Below are 24,187 nucleotides of genomic sequence, written 5' to 3'. Positions count from 1 at the left end.
AGAGTGGAAACCGAGCAAGTGGATGTACCGATCACCGAATCACTTCCGGAGGCAACAATTCCAGAGTCCACGACGGAGCCTCAAGACCAACCGATGGATATATTAGCCGAGTTACACACCAACAAGCTTACAAAAGAAGAGCCACCTCCAACACCGACACAGCCACACCCCGAGGGAATCCTTGTCATTTTGGAAGAAGAATGATTGTAACATAGTCTGTTTTGCTTTCGATTTTTGCGAGTTTTGGGTTCGACGTGCGAAGGCACTGTCCCACAGGCGTGCCAAGTGTTATTTGTGGGACAAAAGGGATACAATGTGAAACGAATCTAAGGATATGAGTAGGTAAAGTAGGTGAAAAATGGCAACCGAGAATGAGGAAGGTAACGGAATACGTGCAACCGAGAACGAAGGCCGAGAAGAAAGGATTGACTGAAGCGCGCCAAGAGGGAAGCTATAAAATGAGGAGTAGAATCAATAGAAAGGGGGGAGAAGAGGAATAGAGGGAGATTTATACCCTAGTCTAGAGAGGATTATGGTTATCTATCTGACTGTATGAGAATAGAACTGTGACCGTGAACCATGTAATTTTTGCATCTAAATCTATTAATACATCTATCTTTGTGGGTCTAATCTGTTCAAACTGTTATTTGGATTTGTTATCTTAATTTCAAGTAAAATTTACAAGGCCAGTTGTGCCCGACTGTTTTCGTAATCAACTAGCGATGTAATTCCGGGTTTCTTGTCCACCACTACGTACCACGACCCCTTGACCCGATTACCTTATGTTGGGAATTTAATCCCTACGGATGGGATCTGGATGAGAATCGGACAAGCCGAATGAAGAAGCCGGATGAAGAAGGGTTCCGGACGAGATTCGGAAACCAGAACCAGTGATTCCATTTGGATACGGTGCGAACCGGATCTAAGGACATATTTGTAAATATGTTAAGATAAGCCCATTGAGGCTATATTTGTAAATAGCCCAAAAGTCATATAAGTATAAATATGACTTAGGACAATCACATTATGTGGTTGTTGGTTACTATTATTTGTTGTACAGAGAGAGTGTGTGTGTGAGACACAGAGCGATACTTTGTTGTAACCTCCGATTGGCGAAGATACAGAGCTCGAGGTCGTTGCCTCCGAGTCTCTGATTGTACCTTTCTCATATAGTGATAGTTTGGAGTCCAGGGGCTCCCGTGGTTTTTCCCATTTAGGGTTTTCCACGTTAACATCTCTGTGTCCTCTTTGTTTTAGGTTGTTTTCTTCCATTCATTGTTTAAGACTCGGTTGTGGCCGAGTGCTATTTTCCACACAAACTGGTATTAGAGCCTGTTCACAAGAAATGGAAGAGTCGTTCAACAACATGTTCAAGCTCACCAACCCCAATTACTCAATGTGGAAGTCGAAGATGAGGGACATGCTGGTGGTTAAAGATCTTTGGTTGCCGGTACAGTTCGGGGACAAGAAACTGGATAAGATCTATTTCGCGACATGGGAGGTGATGCACATGAAGACGACGACGTACATTTGGTGCTTCATCGACATGAGCTTGTACAACAACTTCAATGAAGAAAGTAAGGCTCATGAACTCTAGGAGAAGATCGGCATCATGTTCCAAAACAAAAATGTTGTTAATCGGGTTTCGGTATTCCGGAAGTTAGTGGGCCTCCGGTACCAAGACGGCTCCAGTATGACAGAGCACATGAATCCCTTCCAGGGGCTAATACACCAAGCCACCTCGTTAGAAGTACCTCTCGCAGATGAGGTTCTCGCATTACTCCTACTCGGTTCCCCCCCAGATAGTTGGGAGACGTTAGTTGTCACGTTGGCCAACACCGGGCCGGAAGGAAAGCAGATGTCCTTATCAAGGGTAAAATTAAGTTTGCTAGATTAAGAAGCTCGCCGGAAGGACCGGGAGTCCGGAACCGATCCGAAGGCCTTGGTCACGGAAGATGACCAAAACCGGGGAAGAGGCCGGTATTGGAGTCCCCAAAACCGGGACAAATCGAGGACGAGGTTGAAGTCAAGGGGAAGGCCTACTTGCTACTACTGTGGGAAGTTGGGGCACTTCCATAAGAACTGTCGGCATTTCCAGAAAGAGAAAGGGGCTGACACCACCAATCCAAAGAAGAGTTTGGTCCAGAGAGGCTCGGATGGAAAAGGAACGTTGGCGATCACAACAAGTGAAGAAGAATTGATGCTCATTGCTGGGGAGAATGAGTTAAACCTTGTAGGCGATGAGACAACATGGGTTGTCGATTCCGGAGCATCGTTCCATTTGATACCTGACCGGAAATGCTTCTCATCCTACATAGCCGGAGATCACGGTTGTGTCCGGATGGGGAATGAAGGTACATGCCGAATTGTCGGCATAGGAGATGTGTTGTTGACGACATCAATCGGATGCAAATTGTTGCTGAAAGAAGACCGACATGTTCCAGAGGTTCGGTTGAACCTGATATCAGCCAATCGGCTAGATGATGAAGGCTACACGGGTAGCATTCGGAACGGAGTCATGAAATTCAGCAAAGGAAGCCTAATCATGGCTCGAGCCCGGAAGATCAACACGTTGTATTTGATGCATTCCCGGATATGTCGGGAAGAAGTGAACATAGCATCCGACACTGCCGGTGAGCTGTGGCACAAGAGATTGTGTCATATGAGCCATAAGGGGATGAAGAGACTCGCCAAAGACAATCTCGTTCCGGTGAAGGACGTGCAACTTGAGAAGTGCACCGATTGCTTGGCCGGCAAGCAAAACCGAACCTCCTTCCGGTCAAGACCACCGATGAGACGGAATGCATCACTGGAGCTGGTGCATACCAATGTGTGTCAAGTGGACACGAAGTCACATGGCGGATCGCAGTACTTCATGACGTTCATAGACGACCACAACCGGAAACTGTGGGTCTCACCGTTGAAGACTAAGGATCATGTGTTGTTTGTCTTCAAGGAGCTCCACGCGAGAGTGAAAAGAGAAACCGACCAGAAGTTGAAGGCGGTTCAAGTAGATAACGAAGGAGAATACCAGGGGCAGTTTGAGGAGTACTGTCGGTCGAAGGGAATCAGGCTCGAATTCACCATGCCACAAACGCCGGAGTTGAATGGGTTGGCTGAACGGATGAACCAGACCATAATGGAGAAATTTTGAAGCATGCTAGCACATGCAAAGTTACCCAAGACGTTTTGGGCTAAGGCGCTGATGACGGCAACATATGTGATTAACAGGTCACCCTCAACACCCTTGTAAGGAGACACGCCACAAAGAGTATGGACCGGTAAAGACGTGTCTTACCGGCATCTGAAGGTGTTTAGGTGTCTCGCATATGTGCATGTTGCAAAGAGCAAGAGAGCAAAGTTGGTTCCGAAGTCCAGGCCATGCATATTCCTTGGATATGGCGATGACGAGTTTGGCTACCGAGTGTGGGACCTAGTCGACAAGAAGTTTTTCCAGAGTCGGGACATTATCTTCATGGAGGATAAGACCATTGCCGACTGGGAGTCGGAGAAAAAGATAATGAATTCCAGATTGACAAGCAAAGATCAGTTGAAGGAGCTGAGGACCCATCCGGCCGGAAGCCGGATGACACTCGAAGAACCGGCTAGATTCGGAGCAGAAACCGAACCGACTGAAGAAGAAGAAGAAGAAGAAGAAGAAGAGGAAGCTGAAACTAGAACCGGACAAGATCCCGAATCGGATGAGGATGAGGAATAGACGGAGGAACCGGTTGCCGAAGACCAAGGACGAATATACCCTCTTAGAGAGAGAAGAACCCCCCGAAGATTTCCAGATGCAGAGCATGTGTTGCTAACCGATGAGGGGGAGCCGGAAAGCTTCGAAGAAGCAAAGAAAGACACCCACAACCGCAAGTGGTTGAGCTACATGTAGGATGAGATGGACTCCCTCCCTGCATGAGAACCACACATATGAACTGACAGAGTTGTCAAAAGGGAAGAGAGCACTCCGGAGCAAGTGGGTGTACAAGATGAAATCGGGAGATGCCGGAAACCCACCGAGATACAAAGCCCGAATTGTGGTGAAGGGGTTCCAGCAGAAGAAAGGAGTGGATTTCGACGAGATCTTTGCCCGGTTGTAAAGATGACATCAATCCAGATGGTATTGAGCATAGTAGCAAGCATGGACCTTGAGGTAGAGCAATTGGATGTCAAGACGACATTCCTACATGGGGACCTCAAAGAAGAGATCTACATGCAGCAACTAGAAGGATTTGTGAAGAAAGGGAAGGAGCACCTGGTGTGCCAGTTGAGGAAGAACCTATACGGATCAATGGTACCAGAGGTTCGACTCCTGGATCAAGGGTACCACAAGACGCAATCCGATCACTGCATGTTGGTGAAGAAATTCAACGGATGAGATTTCCTGATACTCCTCCTTTATGTGGATGATATGATGATCGTCGGACGAGACCAAGCCAAGATACGGATGTTGAAGAAGGCTTTGAACCGAACCTTCTCAATGAAAGACCTGGGTCCAACAAGATAGATATTAGGGATGCACATAATCCGGGACCGGTTGGAGAAGCTATTGTGGTTGTCACAGGAGAAGTACGTGACAAAGGTGCTTCAAAGGTTCAACATGTCAGAGGTGAAACCGGTCGGATCGACACTTCCAGCAAACTGCAAGTTGTCTGGAAAGCAGAGCTCGAAGACAAATGCAGAGAAGTCGGATATGACAAAGATACCATATGCCTCTACCGTCGAAAGCTTAATGTACGCAATGGTGTGCACCCAGCCGGATATTGCATATGTTGTCGGAGTAGTCATCCGGTTCATGAGCAACCCGAGAAGAGAGCACTGGAACGTAGTCAAGTGGATACTCCGGTATCTTAAAGGCACCTCGAGTATATGCCTCTGGTTTGGCTCCGGTAAACCCCAACTTGACGGATTCACGGATTCAGATATGTCGGCTGATGCAGATACCAGATGGTCGACATCTGGATATGTCATGACTTATGCAGGGGGAGTCGTATCATGGCAGTCGAGGCTGCAAAAGTCTGTTGCACTATCAACAACGGAAGCGGAGTACATGGCAGATGTGGAAGTTGGCAAGGAAGTAATATGGATGAAGGACTTCATCAGAGAGCTAGGGATCTGATAGGAGGAATACCGGCACTACTGCGATAGTCAAAGTGTCATCCACCTTGTGAAGAACACGGCCTACCATTCCCGGACCAAGCACATCCAGAGGAGATATGATTAGCTTCGGGAGAAGGTAGAAGATCAAGACCTCGTGCTGACGAAGATCCACACGAAGGAGAACGGATCGGATATGATGACCAAGGTGCGTCCAACTGACAAGTTGGACACGTGTCGAAGACGGATCAGATTAACGAGAAATCCCATGCTAGAGTGAAGGGGGAGTTTGTTGGGAATTCGGTCCCTCTGGACGGGATCCGGATGAGAACCGAATGAGCCGGATTAAGAAGCCGGATTCGGAAGGGTTCCGGACAAGATCCGGAAACTGGAACCAATGATTCTGTTTGGATACGGTGTGAATCGGATCTAAGGACATATTTGTAAATATGTTAGGATAAGCCCACAAGTGGTATGTTGACTCAAAAAGCCTCTCCGCCTCTCTAGGGCCTCAAGCAAGGACTTAGAGCGTGGCACTCGAAGATAACCCAATATCTTCATCAAATCGGCTTCAATGTGTCCAAGTCCGACAACTCTCTGTTCATCCAGAGTGACTCTAGAGGACAAGTATTTATCATCATTTATGTGGATGACTTGGTTATAGGAGGAGAGCATTTAGCAGATATTGAGAACATCAATAAGCTCCTCTCCAGCCGATTCGAAATGAAAGACATGAAGGAGCTTCATTACTTTCTGGGAATAGAAGTAATTCAGACTCATGACGACATCATGATCTCCCAACAACACTATATCCTCAATCTTCTCTACAAGTTTGGGATGACAGAGTGTAAGCCCGTCACTACCCCTCTCAATCGAAACCTAAGGCTAGATGCCAATTCTAGCACAGAAGAGTGTGAGCTGATGTTTTATCATTGACTTGTCGAAAGCCTGATCTATCTCACCATCATTCGACTTGACCTAGGCTACTTGGTCGGCCTCCTTAGCCAGTTTATGCAGACACCGTGAAACATTCATCTGGACTATGCTAAGCGAGTATTACGTTATGTGAGTGGGACAATGGACTTCAGCATCCTCTATAAATCGGCCACAACGATTCGACTCAAAGGGTACACCGATACCGATTGGGCCGGCTACAAAGCTGACAGACGATCGACATCCAGATTCGTCTTCTCCCTCAGCAGCAAAGCCATATCATGGAGCAGCAAAAAGCAGCCGACAGTTGTCAAGCACCGAAGCCGAATACAAGGGCGCGGTCGTCGCTGCGTGTGAAGCCGTTTGGCTCAAAAGACTATAGAAGGATCTGGGCGTTCCCATCAAGGATTTGATTGTCCTGTATTGCAACAACATGAGCATCCACCTAGCCCGCAACCCAGTCTTCCACGCTCGGACTAAGCACATTGAGGTGCACTATCATTTCATCTGAGAACATGTCCTGGCCGGAGATATCGACCTACAACACATAAGCACAACCCTGCAGACGACTGACATATTCACGAAGGCACTAGGAGTCAACAAGCTATGGTAGTTCACAACGAACCTCGGTCTCTCGACCATTGACTAGCCAAGCTTGAGGGGGAGTATTAAGGAAATGCCTTACATGACGAATTAGAAAGTGCCCGACAAACGCCGACATGAAGGAGTAGCCGAATCGAAGTAGTACCGACCATCCGAAGCCGAAGCCGGTTCAACCGAATCGAAGAGACCAAACCAACGTTTTGGCGAACGGAAGTTGTGTTTGAAGGGGCATGTTGCGAATCAAACTCAATTTCCCGTGTGTGTGGGAACACACTCTAGGATACTCAAGTGTGTGACCACCCCCACCTCCTTCTATAGTAACTAGTGTGTCATAGAAGTTAATATCCTATGACAGATATTCTTTAAGTAGTTACGACTCGACCTCTTTCCCAAGAGGCGACTCTAGTGAGAGAACCTAGAGAGAAGGTGACTATATAAGCACCTTCTCCTTCTCTTTGTAATTTTCTATTTTTCTGTAACCTTGAGCTCTTTCTCTCTCTCCACACACACACACACACAGAGTTCTTCCGCTACATAGAATCATCACCGATTCTTTACAAATATAGATAATTATTATTAAGGAAATGACAAATCTGGATAGTTTTACTGATTAGGATCCACGCCATTTTGTAGCCAGTAGTCGGATAGGCACCGTTTTGTATTGTTCTACCGGATGCCTATATAAAGGATCCGGATCAATGTATCTTTACGGAAGTAATATAAGTTAAGGATTAAATTTGGCTACTCCATTGTCTATCCGTATGTTATCTTGTATACTTGCCATTTGTGCAATAACTAGTGATCTTACACGTGTAATTAAGTGCCGGATACGTTGTATGTGTTCCGAAAAGTAACCGGATAATGTAAGTGTATGAGTGTTCAATCATCATCCATATCTCCGACCACCCCTTTTGATGTGTATTCTAAAAGGGAATACCCTGTGTTAGTGGCTAAGTCCAGCCCAGGAGTAACACTGATCAAGTTTAAAAGAATGTGGTGTGGCTTCATGGGGTGTCGGACAATGTCACCTCGGATCACGGACCCCAATTTGTCTCTTGTTTTTTGCGATGGCTCCTTCAGACACTTGACACAATAGGGAATTTTTCCTCGTCCTATCATCCTCAAACTGATGACCAAACTAAGTAGGTGAACCAAATTCTAGAGCAATACCTTAGGTGCTCACTTAGCTACCAACAAGATGATTAGATCGACCTCCTACCATTGGTAGAGTTCACATATAATAATACGTTACATGGTTCAACCGGGATCACCCCATTTTTCGCCAACTATGGTTTCCATCCTCACTTCAATATCTCCAACCCTGGTAACTCTATGAACCCTTCCGCGGAAGAGCGTGCCTGTACTTTAGCGGACATTCATCAAAGACCTCTCCCTCAAGCTCATCCTTGTTGGGGACCAGTACAAAGCGCAAGATGATCATCATCGCTCAACCACACCCACCTTTGTAGTTGGTGATCAAGTCTGGCTCTTACATCACCATGTTGACACAACTCGACTTTGCGAAAAGTTTGACTACAAAAGTTGGGGCCTTTCCACATCATTTAGTGTATCAACCCAATCACTTTCTAGCTAGAAGTTACTCCGCATTTCCGGATTCATGATGTCTTCCATGCCTTTCTCCTTGAACCTCATCATCCATCCACTCTTCCGGGAAGACACTCTCCACCTCCACATGTAAGGAGTATGAGGTTGACAAGATTTTGGACTCTCGTTGGCATCAATGACAACTTCAATACCTTGTCTTATGGAAAGGGTACCCCATTTTAGAGGTAACTTGGGAACCGATCCAACATTTGGTGAATGCACTGAATGTTGTTCATGCATTTCATCACAAATATCCACAAGAATCAAGGATGACATCTTACGAGGCATGCTTAGCGGGGAGGATAATGTCATGGACATGACAATAATCATCTCAAGATTCAAACTCTTGACCTCTTGTATTATAATCAAGTGTTATGTTGTAACCAACACATCCAATACATGGTCATGTTATATATATCTTAGTAGATTATCTATTCCATGCTCTAAGAGTTTTTAGAAGCTTCCAAAAAGCCCTGGAAGCAAGAATATTCCAGAAGATTCTACATGAAAATGGGTCTATGCATGGAAATCAAGAACTAGACACGGAGCCCAAAAACATATGTAAATACAGGGGTTACATAATCCTATATTCTGATTCATCTATCTCTTACTTCTCGCCCTATCTCTCAATATCCTACCTTTTGCCTAGCTCTGTTTTGCTCTGCTCTATTTGTTCGTGACAACGACTCTCGATGTTCAAGAACATTACCAACAAATGTTGCAATGGAGAGTGAGTGGGAGAGAGAGAGAGAGAAAGGACATGGGGTGAAAGTATATGTTAAGAAGTTGAAATGCATTCTCATGAGTATTTTTTGGATGTCGGCGCATGTGGGGGTCATTACTAACATGCATATTCAAGTTTTCTAATGGCTTTACATGAGGTCACACAACTTACATGTATACATAGAAGAGAAGATTAAGAAGTCATATGAATCTAACAATGGGTTTTACATGCAATTAATATAATTGTGTGCTTGTAACATATGTACATATTAAAGAAGGTTTAGAGAAGACTAGGAAGTTGTAACAATGGGTTTTACATGCAATTAAATTTATTGTGTGCTTGTAACATATGTACATAGTAAAGAAGGCTTAGAGAAGACTAGGAAGTTGTAACAATGGGTTAGATAGATAGATCTATATATATTATAGAGAGAGAGAGATTATGTTTATTGAGAAAGAGAGAGTATGTATGGTGTGATATAGAGAGGTTGAAAGTCTAGCCTTAAACCTAATGCCTTGTGTTAGTGTTCAACTTACCACTATGGCGAGGGATTGATGATTGGTAGGCTCCCATAAGGTTCACCCTTAAACATGATGACTAGGGTCAAGTACGTGCTTCTTTTGCACCATTGCATTGGAGGACAATACACATAGGTGCATACAATTTGGAAGTACCTATATGAGATTGGAAAGAGTTATTTGGAAGTACTTATATGAGATTGGCAAGTTTTAACTCGTTGCTATTTGAAGCCTCAATAATATGTTTTTTGTTCAATATGTTCAAAATGGTCCAAATGACGTTGGCGATGTTTTTTCAATTTTTATGATACTGTGGATTGCAAATGCAATTGCTTTCATGTCGAAGACATTGGGTGAAAGTCTATATGAAGAAGTTGAAAGGCACTTTCATGTGGAAATTTTATACATTAGAGTAGGTGGGGATCATTTCTAAGATTTGGCAATGGCTCGACTCAAGCTTGACCCGAACCGTTAAGCTATTTAAAAACGGTTTGGTGGTTCGGTTCAGTTCGGGTCGGTTACGGCTTGAGAATTCCTTAACCAGTTTGACATCTCGGTTTGGGATAGCTCAAGCCAAATCGAACCGATTTGGTCTAAATTGGTTCCCAAAGCGGCTAAGCCTCAACTGGTTTAGGAACCGATTCGGTTCGATTTTGGAAACTCGCAAACCGGTTAAGGCTTAGCAAGTTTGGTTTGGACAAGGTGAAACCGGTTAAGCCGAGACCAAACCATTGCCACTTCCTAATCATTTCCTCAAGAGTATGCATGATACTCAGGTTTCCTAATGGCTTTCAAGGACATCCCTCTCCCTACTTACATAGGTAGGTAGGTAGAGAATTGACTAAGAAGGTGTAACAAGTGGGTTTTGAATGCAATTAATATACATACGTACATAATTGTGTGGTTTTACCGAAAAAGAGAGAGTATGTTGAAAGTGTTTCATAGACACAATATGTATACATATACATACAGTATGAGTATATGTACATACATTTTGATACACATGTAACATAAGTTTGGGTTTGTGTGTGTGGACAGTGGAGTAGTGAATAGTAGTTACATATATTTTAGGCAGGCATTTTCTTCTTCTTCTGTCTTCTTCTGTTTTCGTCTATTTCAATTTTCTATACATACATATACTCTCTCTCACCGAGCGAGAGAAACTGTGAGAGGGGAAGGGTTTTTTGTTTTCACTCGTTTTGATTTGGTTGGAAGTCGATCGCGACAAAGACACAGAAAAGAACGGAACAATTTAAACACCGGCAAACAGGTATCCTTCTTCTTCTTCCTTTCCTGCACAACAAATTTCTAGGTTTTCTGTATACATATTACAAACACAAGAGTGAATGTTGAGTTGGAATGGATATCATGACGGTGTGGTTTCTCTTCTCTTCTTGCTTTATTTATTACTTTACCCGTTTGAGTGCCAATCAACACTAGATTCCTTTTTCCTGCATTTTTCCGCACTTGGCTCCCTCCCATTTATGTGTGTTTTTGGTTGTTGTTTACTTTCTCCCTTTTTTTTTTTTTTTTTTTTTTTTCATGTGTCATCCTCATCCTACTACAATTCATTCTTTTCCCACAGAATTGTTCTTCTAGGCTCGCCACCCACTGGGGGAGTAAGGCGCTTTTGGTTTCTCCAAGGCATGGCAGCAGTGTGGTCTGATGATGTGGGAGCTGACCATCTCTCTGCCCACAACAACCACAACAATCACCATCACCATCACCATCACCACAACCACAACTATAATTATTCTCCCAACAAAAGCAGCAACTATTCACTGGAGTCTCGGTCTAATTATAGATCATCATATGTTCCACCACATCTGAGAATGCCTCATGGAGGTGCACAGCCCTACCCCCCAGATCGCAGACCCATCCTCCCTGCCCCTGAGGCTGGCTATGCACCTACCACCTTTGGTCCACGGCCTGGTAGTGATGGCAGTGGTGGGAGGGGCGGTGGCAGAGTTGGTTACCATGTGGGGCGCCAAGGAATTGGCGGTTGGGCACCTGTTAGTGGAGGTCAAACCACGTGGCCAGGATCAGAAGGAGGTCGAGCAAGCTGGAATGGTGCCTCCTCTCGCAACAAGGAGGTTAACCCCTTTGTGAATGATGATGTAACTGAGGAGCAACTCTTCGATCAAGAGAATACTGGCATCAACTTCGATGCATATGAAGACATACCTGTTGAAACTAGTGGTGGAAATGTCCCCCCTCCAGTGGCAACCTTTGCCGAAATAGATCTGGGTTCGGCTGTAAATGAGAACATTAAGAGATGCAAGTATGTAAAGCCAACTCCTGTGCAAAGGCATGCTATACCCATATCAATGGCTGGAAGGGACTTAATGGCTTGTGCACAGACAGGCTCTGGAAAAACAGCAGCATTCTGTTTTCCTATCATCGCTGGCATTTTAAGTGGTCCTCCAAATGCAAGGCCTCCGAGAGGGAGTCGCACAGTGTTCCCTCTTGCGCTTATTCTTTCACCAACAAGAGAGTTATCAATGCAAGTAAGCTACCATCTCAAGAGCTGATATTGTACGTTTTTTGCGTAAGAAGGTTATTTTGCTAATTTTGAAATGGTACCAGATTCATGATGAGGCAAAAAAATTTGCTTATAAAACTGGTGTGAGGGTGGTTGTTGCATACGGTGGTGCACCCATCAATCAACAGGTCTTTTATTAACTTCTCTGATTTTTTCAAATACATATTTATTTTGAAAGGAACGCTTTGTTACAAACTCTAAAAGCATAATTAAATTGGTTTTATGCGTTACTTAGGCACCTGCATGTTTTTTCTGGCTAGTGTTTGATTGCTTGAAAGGATATGAGCTCATCTCTTGATTTATCAACATGGTGACGAGTTATTGCATAGCAATGAAATCCGTAATTCTTGATGAATACATTTTTTCTAGCTATGTATGGCTTACATTTTAAAAAATTAGATCCTCTGTTTGTTAATGTGTGTGTGCAATGTGTATGCTATGTGCATGTTCCAGCTTTGGCGAATGAAGGTTGATGGATGCCTTCGGAAAAGTTCCACAATAACTGTCGAGAATATTTCTTATGTTAACATTTTTTATTTTTATTTTTAAGATTCACCTTGGTATTAATGGAAAGATGGCCAAAGGCCACAAAGAACTCTTACATGAAAACCCAACCACCATACCCACATAAACCAACATGTCGAATAGCAAAAGCCCCCACGCAGCTACCTTAGAAACTGTATTTACACATCTAAAATCGGGATCCTTCCATAATGGGGGTTGGAAAAAGCCACCTTGGTGGAGCATATCTCCACTTTATTCTCTCCCCAAAAGAGGTGAAGACCTCTCTGCCTTTGTCCACATTTCTTATGGGAACATTTGGATTCCTGCAAGTTGCTTTAGGTGATTTTTCATGTGATTAAGCAGTGTGACCATTTGTGATATGCGTTTTATTTCTAAACCAAACAACTATACATGGTATGAGATCTTTTGAGGATATTGTTTTTGTGCACTACCTTGCGTTCCTCTCCAGATGTTTCCAAAGATCTTTTGAAGTTTCACACCCATGACTGTGATGAGTTACCAATCGTGCAAACAATTCTACAATTATTTCTAGAGCTTTCTCATCTTTATAACTCCAAAAGCCCCTAAGCCCTATATTGATAGTACATATACATATTATTCGTATAAGATATTCTCAATAGTAAGATCCGTAATCGTGGTCAACACCTAATCGTAGTTTATTGTCATGGATCTAATCAAGTTCTAATTATTTTATATGAAGACTACCCAACTGCCCAACCAAGATCAAGACCATCAGTCATGTGGTCACATCGATTATGTAAATCCTTAGGGTTAAGTATATAGTCACACACAGTCTCTGTTGCGTCTTACTCTAAAGATAACAACGGGTCTATGGGGTTCCATTTTGCCCCATGTCAAGCAAAAGTTAGTTTTATACATCCTGCTAGATTCATCCTTTTGGAGTTGGAAGTATGAAATGGAAACCAGAAGCAGAAGCAGAAACTTAAATAGAAATAGGCAATTTTGGTGAGACCGCAGATGTAAATGGCAAGGACTGTGAACCAGTGTAGGCATAATGAAGAACAAGAAGCATCAATCTATATATAAGTCGTCAAATGGTGATATTTATCATCCATGTCCATCAAACTTGGAAATCTAGCAAACGACCGTAGACGAAACTAATGAAAAAGCCATATTACTTCTTTATACGTACCTTTGAGTGTTACGACGTTAAGTTTAGTTGGGCATGGATGAACAGAAGACAAAAATACACAAGTGACAACAGCCAAGATTTCGATGGATATTTGAACAAAGTAAAAGACAATGCATTTCCAGTAAAGAAATACTAATTTGATTTTTTGTTTGGAATCGTCTCTTTCATTATTTTATACCTTTAGCTGGAATATTTTAAAGCTTGCATAATACTTGGCATCATTTTTGGAACTCTTTTCTGTTTTTTCTTTTTTTAAACAGGAAAAGAATTCTGAACTGTTAACATATATTTTAATGCTTTATTTTTAACTCTGACTGTGTATACTCTTTGTATATTCTTATATCTCTAGCATCACATGAAATAGTAAATTGGTTGTTATAATCTGGGCTACACTCACCCTGACATATAAAGAGCCGAATATAAGACATAATGTAGTTATTGTTTCCAACACTGATTATGAGAAGCAAGTAAGGTTTTCAACTTTCCATGGACATTTATTGTGTCTCTATGTTTAGCCAAAAACTTCCTATAGATGTGGTTTTTGCTTGGTGCAGACTGGTGAATAACAGGATATATGCATTCGTTGCTCACTAATGGGTTTCCCAGTTTATTCATGGCATGTTCTCATTTATATCCATATTTGGAACTGAGACAAATGTGCACAGGACTTAACTGACATATATATATTTTCTGAGTAGTTATAAGCTTATGTTGTGAGAGCCTATATCTTTCTTTGTTCTTTTTGTTTTAACTAATTACTAATTTATAGGCTGTCAACATTGTTCAATAATCACTTATAAATCTTAAATATATTTTGGAGATATAGATATGTATATTAGGTTTTCCAGTGCTATTCAGAGTGCAAAATTCCAGTCATACAGGCATTGATATCAAGATCATGTATTTTTATGAAAATCTTCGTTGTACCAAAATAGCTATATTCGTTGACACTCTACAACATGCAAGTCTTACAATAATATTTGATCTTTCAAAAGAAATCACTGGCGAAAACACAAATGAGAAATAGAAGAGAATGATAACCATGAAGGGCATTTAATATATATTCCCATATTTGTATTTGATCTTGTGTATATTCTGGGTTTTCTAAATTTGTGTTCTGATTCATATTTATTTCTTTACTTTGTACCAGTATTCATCATTGGAAAATTTCTTGTGTTTTTGCATGAGTTGGGGATGTGATTGACTATGAAGATTTTATATTTGAATATTTGCAAAGTACTTCTTTCATTAATCATAAATGCGTGTACTTATTAAAGATATTTATTATTTGATTTTAATTTATTGACAACCTTAAAATTCCTGATGCGTAGTTTGCATTTCTGTTGGCGAAATATTTCTTTTTACCGTTTTATTTTCATTAAACATTACAATATTTTTTTACTGTGGAGTTAAATTTTCTCAGAGAGACACACTCTTCATTTATATATCCTATGGCTCATGGTATTATTTCAGCTACGAGATCTTGAGAGGGGAGTTGATATTTTGGTTGCAACACCCGGACGCTTATCTGACCTGTTGGAGAGGGCTAGAGTATCTCTATCTCAAGTACGCTACTTGGCCTTGGATGAAGCTGATCGGATGCTTGACATGGGATTTGAGCCACAGATCCGCAGGATTGTGGAGCAGATGGATATGCCACGAGCAGGGGAGAGGCAAACTATGCTATTTAGTGCAACCTTTCCAAGAGAAATTCAGGTAATACAACATGCATGTGCTGTTAAGGTAATAATCTTTTTCTTGGGTTTTCTTGAAAGTAATTAAAATGAGGTGGTGTCAATGCTTTGCAGAGGTCTTGAGTCAACATAAATGCAGTAAAGTATTTGTGTTTACTAGAGTATCTCATTCGTTGTAGGTAGGGTAAAACACCATGATTGTACAGTGTATCAATTTGTTCTCATGTCAATTGTATCTATTTTCAAGAAGATCTTAGAGTTTACATTACACAGGATTTACCATTTGCTGTGAGAATCTCTATGGAGTTGAGGGCTTCTTTTGTGGGTGCTGGATAGAGAAAAGGGTCTGACGTTTGACAAGACTTGAACAATAAGAGTGAGGAATGAGGTCCTTTTTCTGTTTATGAGGAAGTAAACTAGCATCAACCGGCTGAAAAATACAGAATGCCAGCTAGGATAAAAGAAACTCTGTTTCTTTCTAAATCCACAAAACAAATTTATGAAATCTGATCTTATGGAAGTTCCATCTCTTGATTATAGGCATTTTGCTAACAGATCCTCAATTGTAGTATGGGAACTCGTGGCTCACATTAGCTAGACTGTCTATTACATTAATTACTCTAGGGCTCTTGATTCACGAGTCATCATGTCTATAGCATTAGTGTCCTTGATATTTAGCGTCGTGATGTGGGTGTTTTGCTGTACCCTAGAACATTCTGCCTCATGAATCTTTCACAGTTTTTTGCTATCTTTCATCTAGATTCTATCAGAAAAGCTACTCATATGATACAGGATTAGAAAGATATCTGTTTCTTTGTGTGTGGATCTGAATTATGAATATTTATGTGATCTAATGAAGTTAATTTATTTTTATTAGCATAAATGTTTGTGAGAAAGAAAAATGTCAGGAAACTGATACCGTTCTTCTTTACATAGAATGACAATGACATTCTAGGTCCAGAAAGGTAATCCCATTGTGCAAGATATAAGAACATCTGCTTGTCTTTGAGTAATGTATCCAAATTGTGAATACCTAGGCTTATCTCATTGAGTTTAATTATGTTTAGAATTTATTTTACGAATCTTGAATGTGCACTTTTTTAATTTTCATGTGGTAAAATTTCTGCCCTCGACATGGAACTATCCACCAGCTTGGAGAAGTCTAGATATTTTTAGTGTATCAACAGTTTTGATCTGAAAAAAGCAGTCAGAGATTGAAGCATTAATTAGGTCATGTTTTGTTGAGAAGCAAGCTCAACATGGGCCGGATCGGGTGAAGACCGAATCGGCTAGGCCGGGATCGGATCGGTGAGCTGGTAGGCCGTTAGAGGCCTACAATCCTAGCCTAGTAGATAGTTTGGGAGTTAATGTCTGTCGCTCAGTTATGAGCATTGAAGTACATGTCGGTCCTTTTAAGGACTTGTATAAAAGTGATCTTTGAGCACATTTGTATGTACAGGGTGTTATTTTGAATTTGAGTTTTACTGTTCTGCTCTCTCTGTCTCGCTTGTGTACTCTCTATCTCTCTCTCCATTGTTCTTAGTGTTTACCGTTCTCTGTTACTGTCCGGCTGAGCCGGTTGTGTCTGTTTAACTTCCGCACACTAATCTTTACATGGTATCAGAGCGCGAGGGTTGAGAATCCTTTGTTGCCGACAAACGCTCAAACACAGACAAACCCTAACACCCGGTTGAGAACAGACAAGAAGAAGAAAATGGACAGAAGCATGGCAAGCTCACTTCGACGGAAAAGCTTGACAGGAGCAACTACGCGTCTTGGTCCTACAAGATGCACCAATACTTGCTAAGGCACGACTACTGGAGTTATGTGGAAGGAGTGAACGAAGTAGTGCCGGGTTCAACACACAAGGATTTTCCAGTGTGGGAGCAAGCAGCAAGCCGAGTCTTGTACTGCCTTGCATCCTGTGTGCACACGCAGATGCTCGGCTACATTCGGGATGCGAGGACGCCAAAGGAGGCTCAGGAAAATCTAAAAAAGATTTTTGCCGCAAGTACAACGGCCCGGAAGTTGCAGCTCCGGCAAGAGCTCAACAATATTCGACAAAGGGATATGACAGTGACCGACTACACCACAAAGATCAAGGAGATTTGTGACGCCTTGGGGTCCATCAACATGACGGTGGACGAAGATGAAATGGTGCAGATCTGCCTTGGTGGCCTAGCGCAAAGGTACGGGCTGATCCGGACGATGATTTGGAGAAGCCACTGTCGTTTTTTGACCTACAATCAATGCTTTTGGTCGAAGAAAACCACGCGGGTGCGTCAAGGAGCACACAATCCGACAACTGGTGTTGTACACAGAGGTAGATAGGCCCGGTGGACGTGGAGGACGAGGTGGATTTGCACGCAATGGTGGCGGCCAACAAGAGCAGGAAAGAAGGCACATAGGTGGTGCCGACAACAGTTATGGACCCTCCACAAGCAGGGGGGGGTCAAAGGGGCGCCAGAACCGGCAAGCAAAGGCCGAAACGGAATGCTAGTATTGTTGCTGGAAGGGCCATAGAGAGAGTGAGTGCTGGAAGAAGTGCGCCGATTTGGACAAATCCGGATCCGGCAGAGCCGAACATGGAAATTGACAGCGTTCACAATATGCCGAAGGGTCGGAAGGAGCCAAAACTAAAAAGGGCCCAACCTTTGTGATGAAGCACAAGGCAAGTTCGATGAAGAAGAGCACCTTGAAACCGAATGAGGTGTGGTATGTCAACTCTGGAGCGTCAAATCATATGACGAGCCACATAGTGGTTCTCCTACCTGGAGAAACAGAACAACCGGGAGTCGTCGAAATCAGAGACGACACCTTGCATCCGATCGAACATGTCGGATAGAATCGGAGACTTATGAACTTACTGCACGTTCTGACAATAACGAAAAACTTGTTGTCGGTCGAGCAGATCGTTGATCAAGGGATGTAAATCCGGTTCACCCACCTAGGGTGCTTCATCAAAGAGGAAGGCCAAATCATCGCGCAAGGGTGCCGGGAAGGGAGGATGTTCATCCTCGACCCAAATGGCGTAGGCACTGCACTGTTCGCCAAAGGACAAAGAGTCAAGTCGGACGTTGACTTATGGCATAAGTGGATCGGCCACGTCAACTATCAAAGGCTTCAAGAGCTGCAAACGATCAAGTAGTTTTCGGATTGCTGAAATTTAGTGGTCAGAAGGCTTCCCCAACGAGTGAAATCGGAGCCGGAATAAGCTCGACTTAATACATTGGGAAATATGGGGACCGATAAATAATGTGATCCTAGGCGGGAGTCAATACTTCGTCTCTTTCATCGACGACTATATAGCCGACACACTTGGATCTACTTGATCGAAAAGAAGAGTGAAGATTTCGACTGTTTCTAGAACCTAAAAAGTCTAGTAGAAAAGGAAATAGAAAGAAAGATCAAGTGCCTGCGGTCAGACGACGCAAAAGAATACTTTTCCGCCAGTTCAATTGTTATCTACAACAGATGGGAATTCGGCGAGAATTCAGCTGTAGACATAAACGCCGGAGCAGAATGACGTAGCTGAACGAAAAAATCGGTCGATTGTCGAAGCAACACGGGCAATGCTTGAGGAGAAGACCATGCCCAAGTTTTACTGGGCCGAAGCGGTTTGAACAACGGTCTACATCTAGAATCGGATTGATATGGGAGAATTCGACACCAACTGGAGCGAAGACCGACCTCAAGAGTTGAGGTCGGATGCAGCCAAGAGGGCCCTAAAATCGGCAAATGAGAAGCTCCGCCGATCGACTCGCCACAAGAAGTAGTTGATCCAGTATGGTTATAACGAGTACATGGCACACCATTTTGCGTACATGACGAAGGTGGTGGAAGTCCGCAAGTCGGAGAGCTAAGCGGAGGCATCACAGGATGCTAAATGGCGTTTGCCCATGGAGGAAGAAATGCGGGCACTTGATTCCAACGAGACATGGGACTTAGTTGACCCTCCTCGAAACTGCAAACTGATTGGATGTAAGTGGGTGTATAAGGTGAAATACAATGCCGACGGTTCGGTCAACCAGTACAAGGCCCAATTGGTGGCCAAGGGATATGCACAGACCCACGGAATTGACTACGATGAGACCTTCGCACCGGCAGCGAAGATGACGATGTCATCGGTTCATGTGGTGCTGGCAATCGCAACGGCAAGGGGGTGGCATCTCCACTAGATGGACATGAACATGTTTCTTCAAGGTGATCTTGAAGAACAAGTCGGCAGTATGTAGACTGAAGAAATTGCTTTATGGCCGTAAGCAAGCCCCCTGTGCTTGGAACTCGAAGATCACGCATTGATTGCATAAGATGGGGTTTGCAGCCTCCAAGTCTGACTCTTCATTGTTCATTTCAGAAAAGTCCGAAAGGTCCGGTATGCATTCTAATGTACGTCGACGACTTGGTCGTCACCGGACCCGACTTTGCTGAAATTGGCCAAGTAAAGTCCCAGCTGTCAGACGCATTCGAGATGAAGGACTTGGGGGACCTTCACTACTTTCTCGGGATCGAAGTGATCCACACCCCCGATGACATATTATTGTCTCAACGACATTATGTATTGAATATGCTGTAGAAGTTCGGTATGACGGATTGTCGATACGTCTCTACTCCCTTCAACAAAAACCTGAAGCTACATCCCGAGTCAGGAGCGGCCTACAATGATCAATGGTTCTGACAAATTGTTGGAAGCCTTATATATTTAACTATCACCCGACCTGACCTTCGCTATTTGGTCGGAGTGATGAGTCAGTTGATGCAGCGACCGACAACCGAGCAATATGTTAGCGGCACGGAGGATCGGGGAATATTGTATCGACACGGTATAGCCGAATAGTTAGTCGGCTATATGGATGCCGACTGGGCCAGAAGCACCGAAGCTAAATATTGAGGAGCCACCGTCGCGACTTGTGAAGCTATATGGCTTCGGCGGTTGTTGCAGGACTTACGGATCGAAGTTCCCACTTCAATCCCGATCTACTGCGACAACATTAGCAACATACAGCTAGCCAAGAACCCCGTGTTCCATGCTCGCACAAAGCACATAGAAGTGCATGATCACTTTGTGCGCGAGCGGGTCTTGAGCGGTGAAGTTTAACTCCGATATGTTCGAACCGATCGGTAGGTTGCCGACATCTTCACCAAAGCGCTCGGATCGGACAAGTTGCAACACTTCTTGGAGATGCTTGGGCTATAACATCTCAATGTGCCGCACAGGTAGAGAAAAATGGAGAGAGCAACGAAGAAAGTTGAAACTGAACAAGATGCCGAATCGATTGAAGAAGTCGACATATCCGATAGAGTTGGAACAAGCGGCAAAGGCGGCAGAGTCAAGGACAGAGCCGACCAGAAGAAAGAGGCTGGGACCAGAAAATGGTCGGATGTGGTCAAGGGCTTGCAGACGGATGACGAATTGGAGACAGCTGAGTCGGTCGAGTGGTTTGATTCGGACGAGCCGAATCAAGTGAAAGCCAAGCGGACAGGAAGGCAGCCGAAGCCGACACCGAAACGAAGGATTCGACGGGTCGAGAAGCGCCAATACCGCGACAACGATGGAGCTGAGATGGGCCTGATGAGCAGACAAGCCGACTGTAGGGGTCGAGATGCGGGGGTTGGATGGGTCAAGATGCATGGAGTTGGATGGGTCAAGAAGCGTTGGACTGGAGGGGTTGTGGAACGCAGGACCGAACCGGATGAGGGGTGTGAGCAAGGCGAAAAGACGCTAGGAGAAGCCGAGGCAAGGAACTGGCAGATCAGATGGAATCTCAGTTTGAGATTGAGGGGGAGTGTTGAGAAGCAAGCTCAACATGGGCCGATGGGCCGAATCGGCTGAACAAGCCGAGAGCTAGATTGGGTGAAGATCGAATCGGCTAGGCCTAGATTGGATCGGTGAGTCGGATCCATGAGAGCCGGTAGGCCGTTAGAGGCCTACAATCCTAGCCTAGTAGATAGGCATATTTTTTGGGAGTTAGTGTCTGTCGCTTAGTTATGAGCATTGAAGTACATGTTAGTACTTCTGTCAGTCCTTTTGAGGACTTGTATAAAAGTGCTCTCGGAGCACATTTGTATGTATAGAGTGTTATTTGAATTTGAGTTTTATTGTTCTGCTCTCTCTGTCTCTCCTGTGTACTCTCTCTCTCTCCATTGTTCTCAGTGTTTACTGTTCTCTGTTACTGTCCGGCTGAGCTGGTTGTGTCTATTTAACTTCTGCACACTAATCTTTACATGTTTGCAATAAAAAACCACCAACATCATGGAGTGAGAGATTTAGTGATTTGTTTTGGCAGAGGCTGGCTGCAGATTTCTTGTCTAATTATATCTTCTTGGCTGTTGGAAGAGTGGGTTCGAGCACTGATCTCATTGCCCAAAGGGTTGAATATGTTCCGGATCAAGAGAAACGAAGCATGTTGATGGATCTCATTCATTCTCAGAAGGCAAATGGGAGTCAAGGGCAAGGAAAGGTAACATGCGTGAATTTGAGTTATGGATTGCTGATACATAAATATTTGTAGTCTGAACATTTTGATATTCTCTCTTTCTCTTATACTAGAGATTCTCATTTCTTATTGATGTTTTTACTATCGTCATTCTTTATTTAATGTTTTTACTCTTGTTCTTAATTTACGTGGATTTGAAACAGCTACCATTGACCCTTGTGTTCGTGGAAACAAAGCGGGGGGCAGATGCTTTGGAGGATTGGTTGTGTCGTATGGGATTTCCGGCTACGACAATACATGGGGATCGTACACAACATGTATGCTGTTGTAGATTGATTTGAAAATAATAGTTATCTATATTGTGGTAAAGCCTTGAGTAGAAGATAGTAATTATCTACACTTTCATAATATGTTTTTGAATCAGGCATTGGATATATGCTCTCTTTTAATGTTCACATTTGCTAAAGGTTGTTGAGGAATCTTGCACACATTTTTTGGTCCTACAGTCAATAATTGGTTTGCAGAGACATGGCATCCATAAATGAAGATGTAGGATCTGTACAAATTTTAATTGTGACCTTAAGGAACTGTAAGTTTGCAGTAATGGATTAGAAGGTAATTCCATATTATAACCATGTTTTATGCATTGGATGTAGGAACGTGAGCATGCTTTACGGTCTTTCCGGACTGGTGTCACCCCAGTTCTTGTTGCAACGGATGTAGCTGCCCGTGGACTAGATATTCCTCATGTTGCACATGTCATCAACTTTGATCTTCCAAATGATATCGATGATTATGTTCATCGAATCGGACGGACAGGGCGTGCTGGAAAATCAGGATTGGCAACTGCTTTCTTTACTGACAACAATATTTCGCTTGCAAAGCCTTTGGCAGAATTGATGCAGGAAGCCAACCAAACAGTTCCAGATTGGTTAATGAACTTTGCTGCTAGAGCCAGCTATGGAGGGGGTGGTGGTAGAGGTCGCCGATCTGGGGGTTCTAAGTTTGGCGGAAGAGACTACCGAAGAGAAGGTAACAGAGGTGGAAGTGGCAGTGGATATGGAGGTGCTAGCTATGGGCTTGGTGGTGGTTATGGAGGTAGCCATGGAGGTGGGTCCAAGAATTATGGTGCAAGTGCTGTCAGTGCATGGGATTAAGCTGGAAAAGTGTTTCTTGTTCTTTTTTGAACATGACATCTGAGTCGAGATATACGTCCTCAGCAGTTTCGTTCTAATTAGAAAAAAAACATTTTCCAAATTAGTTTTCACCAAAATTCTAAGGGGTCACTTGTATTCTGAGTATTGAATTTTCATAGCAAGTAATACAAATTTGTGTAAGTTAACAATTTTGCTGGTGACAGAAAGCTGAGCAATTTTCATTGGGAGATATTAACCATAACATTTGGTAGTGGTGAAGCTCGCACATGAGTAACAATTGCCAAGTTTTGTAGTATTTCGAAGTCTGAAATTTCTTTTTGTAATACTCTTGCATTTCACCTTTATTTATTATTCATTATCCACCTGCAAAGTATACATCGACTGACTGGGTTTTGTTGGACTTTTGTGACTAAGTTCATACGCCAAAAAAATATATAGATTAAGTGTCACTCAGTATAAATTTGTGTGCTCCTGGTTTGTGTGACTTCCCTGTGCTTAGAAGATTAATACCTATATGTTCAGCCATTATATTCTGTGTGAGCATTTGCGTAGCAAGTTATGAATTGTGTTGAAAATTCAGGACTTTTTCAAGGGTGAATATCACAATTTCTGTTGCCTAGTTTGAACTGTGAAAAAGCTGCTGCTTGTAGAAGCCAAGCTGTGGAGACACTCATAGAGGAATTCGGTATGTTTTATTATCCTTGCCACTCTTTATCTTTTCACTATTTAGTGGACTTGCACAACTCTTATTGCTATGTTAGGATTCTTTTGTCTCAGTTCAGGCATGTGATAGCTTAGTTTGTAGCTGCTGTATAAGCTTCTTGTATATGTATGAATGCTAGTAGTCGTGAAAGCATTGGACACTTAATGGAAGGTGTGGAACGGCATAGTAGTTTGAATCTTAATGCTGTGTAGTTTTCAAAACCCATAACTAAATAAGAACATGAATGAAAGCCAAATTAGAAAGAAATGGGTGTTGTAACCATTATGCCTATTCTTGAGATATTTTTCATTTCGTCCACAGGCTTAAATATGCATCAAATAGTGGCATCAAATGGTTATGACGTTATTCATCCCCCTTGTCATCCTCAAAACCATGAAGCATAATAATATTACATGTTCCAAATTGTTGGCTCCATTTCCTTTATATTCAATCTCTATGCAATTTAATTACATTCCACTACCAACTACATTTCAAT

At 43.0% G+C, this 24,187-nt stretch overlaps 1 protein-coding gene and 1 long non-coding RNA gene across 2 annotated transcripts; one reads left to right on the top strand and one right to left on the bottom strand.

The window, feature by feature from the left end:
- The first annotated feature begins 11,411 nt into the window (after positions 1–11,411).
- On the top strand, positions 11,412–23,313 carry LOC147859131 (DEAD-box ATP-dependent RNA helicase 37-like). Its single transcript, XM_087325614.1, has 6 exons — positions 11,412–11,987; positions 12,067–12,150; positions 15,174–15,416; positions 21,682–21,855; positions 22,035–22,148; positions 22,488–23,313. The coding sequence occupies exons 1-6, from the start codon at positions 11,808–11,810 to the stop codon at positions 22,986–22,988; spliced, it is 1,296 nt and encodes a 431-aa protein (XP_087181740.1). The 5' UTR covers positions 11,412–11,807; the 3' UTR covers positions 22,989–23,313.
- LOC147859132 (uncharacterized) lies at positions 15,216–15,925 on the bottom strand. Its single transcript, XR_015530339.1, has 2 exons — positions 15,746–15,925; positions 15,216–15,435 (listed from the first exon to the last, which is right to left on the bottom strand). It is a non-coding gene; the product is annotated as an uncharacterized LOC147859132 (long non-coding RNA).
- Positions 23,314–24,187: the final 874 nt, after the last annotated feature.

The sequence above is a fragment of the Azolla caroliniana genome, unplaced genomic scaffold, assembly GCF_043228905.1.
Source record: "Azolla caroliniana isolate FFs.n. ecotype wild unplaced genomic scaffold, voAzoCaro1.0.p SCAF_10, whole genome shotgun sequence".
Classification (NCBI taxonomy): domain Eukaryota; kingdom Viridiplantae; phylum Streptophyta; class Polypodiopsida; order Salviniales; family Salviniaceae; genus Azolla; species Azolla caroliniana.
The sequence above is the reverse complement of the archived record's forward strand: the minus strand, read 5'-3'. Positions and strand labels throughout refer to the sequence as shown.

Excerpts from the sequence above, each read along its gene's own strand:
- LOC147859131 (XM_087325614.1), top strand. The coding sequence starts at position 11,808 with ATGGCTGGAAGGGACTTAATGGCTTGTGCACAGACAGGCTCTGGAAAA. Across the intron at positions 12,151-15,173 it reads GTGCACCCATCAATCAACAG|CTACGAGATCTTGAGAGGGG; the intron begins GTCTTTTATTAA and ends GTATTATTTCAG. Across the intron at positions 15,417-21,681 it reads CCTTTCCAAGAGAAATTCAG|AGGCTGGCTGCAGATTTCTT; the intron begins GTAATACAACAT and ends TTGTTTTGGCAG.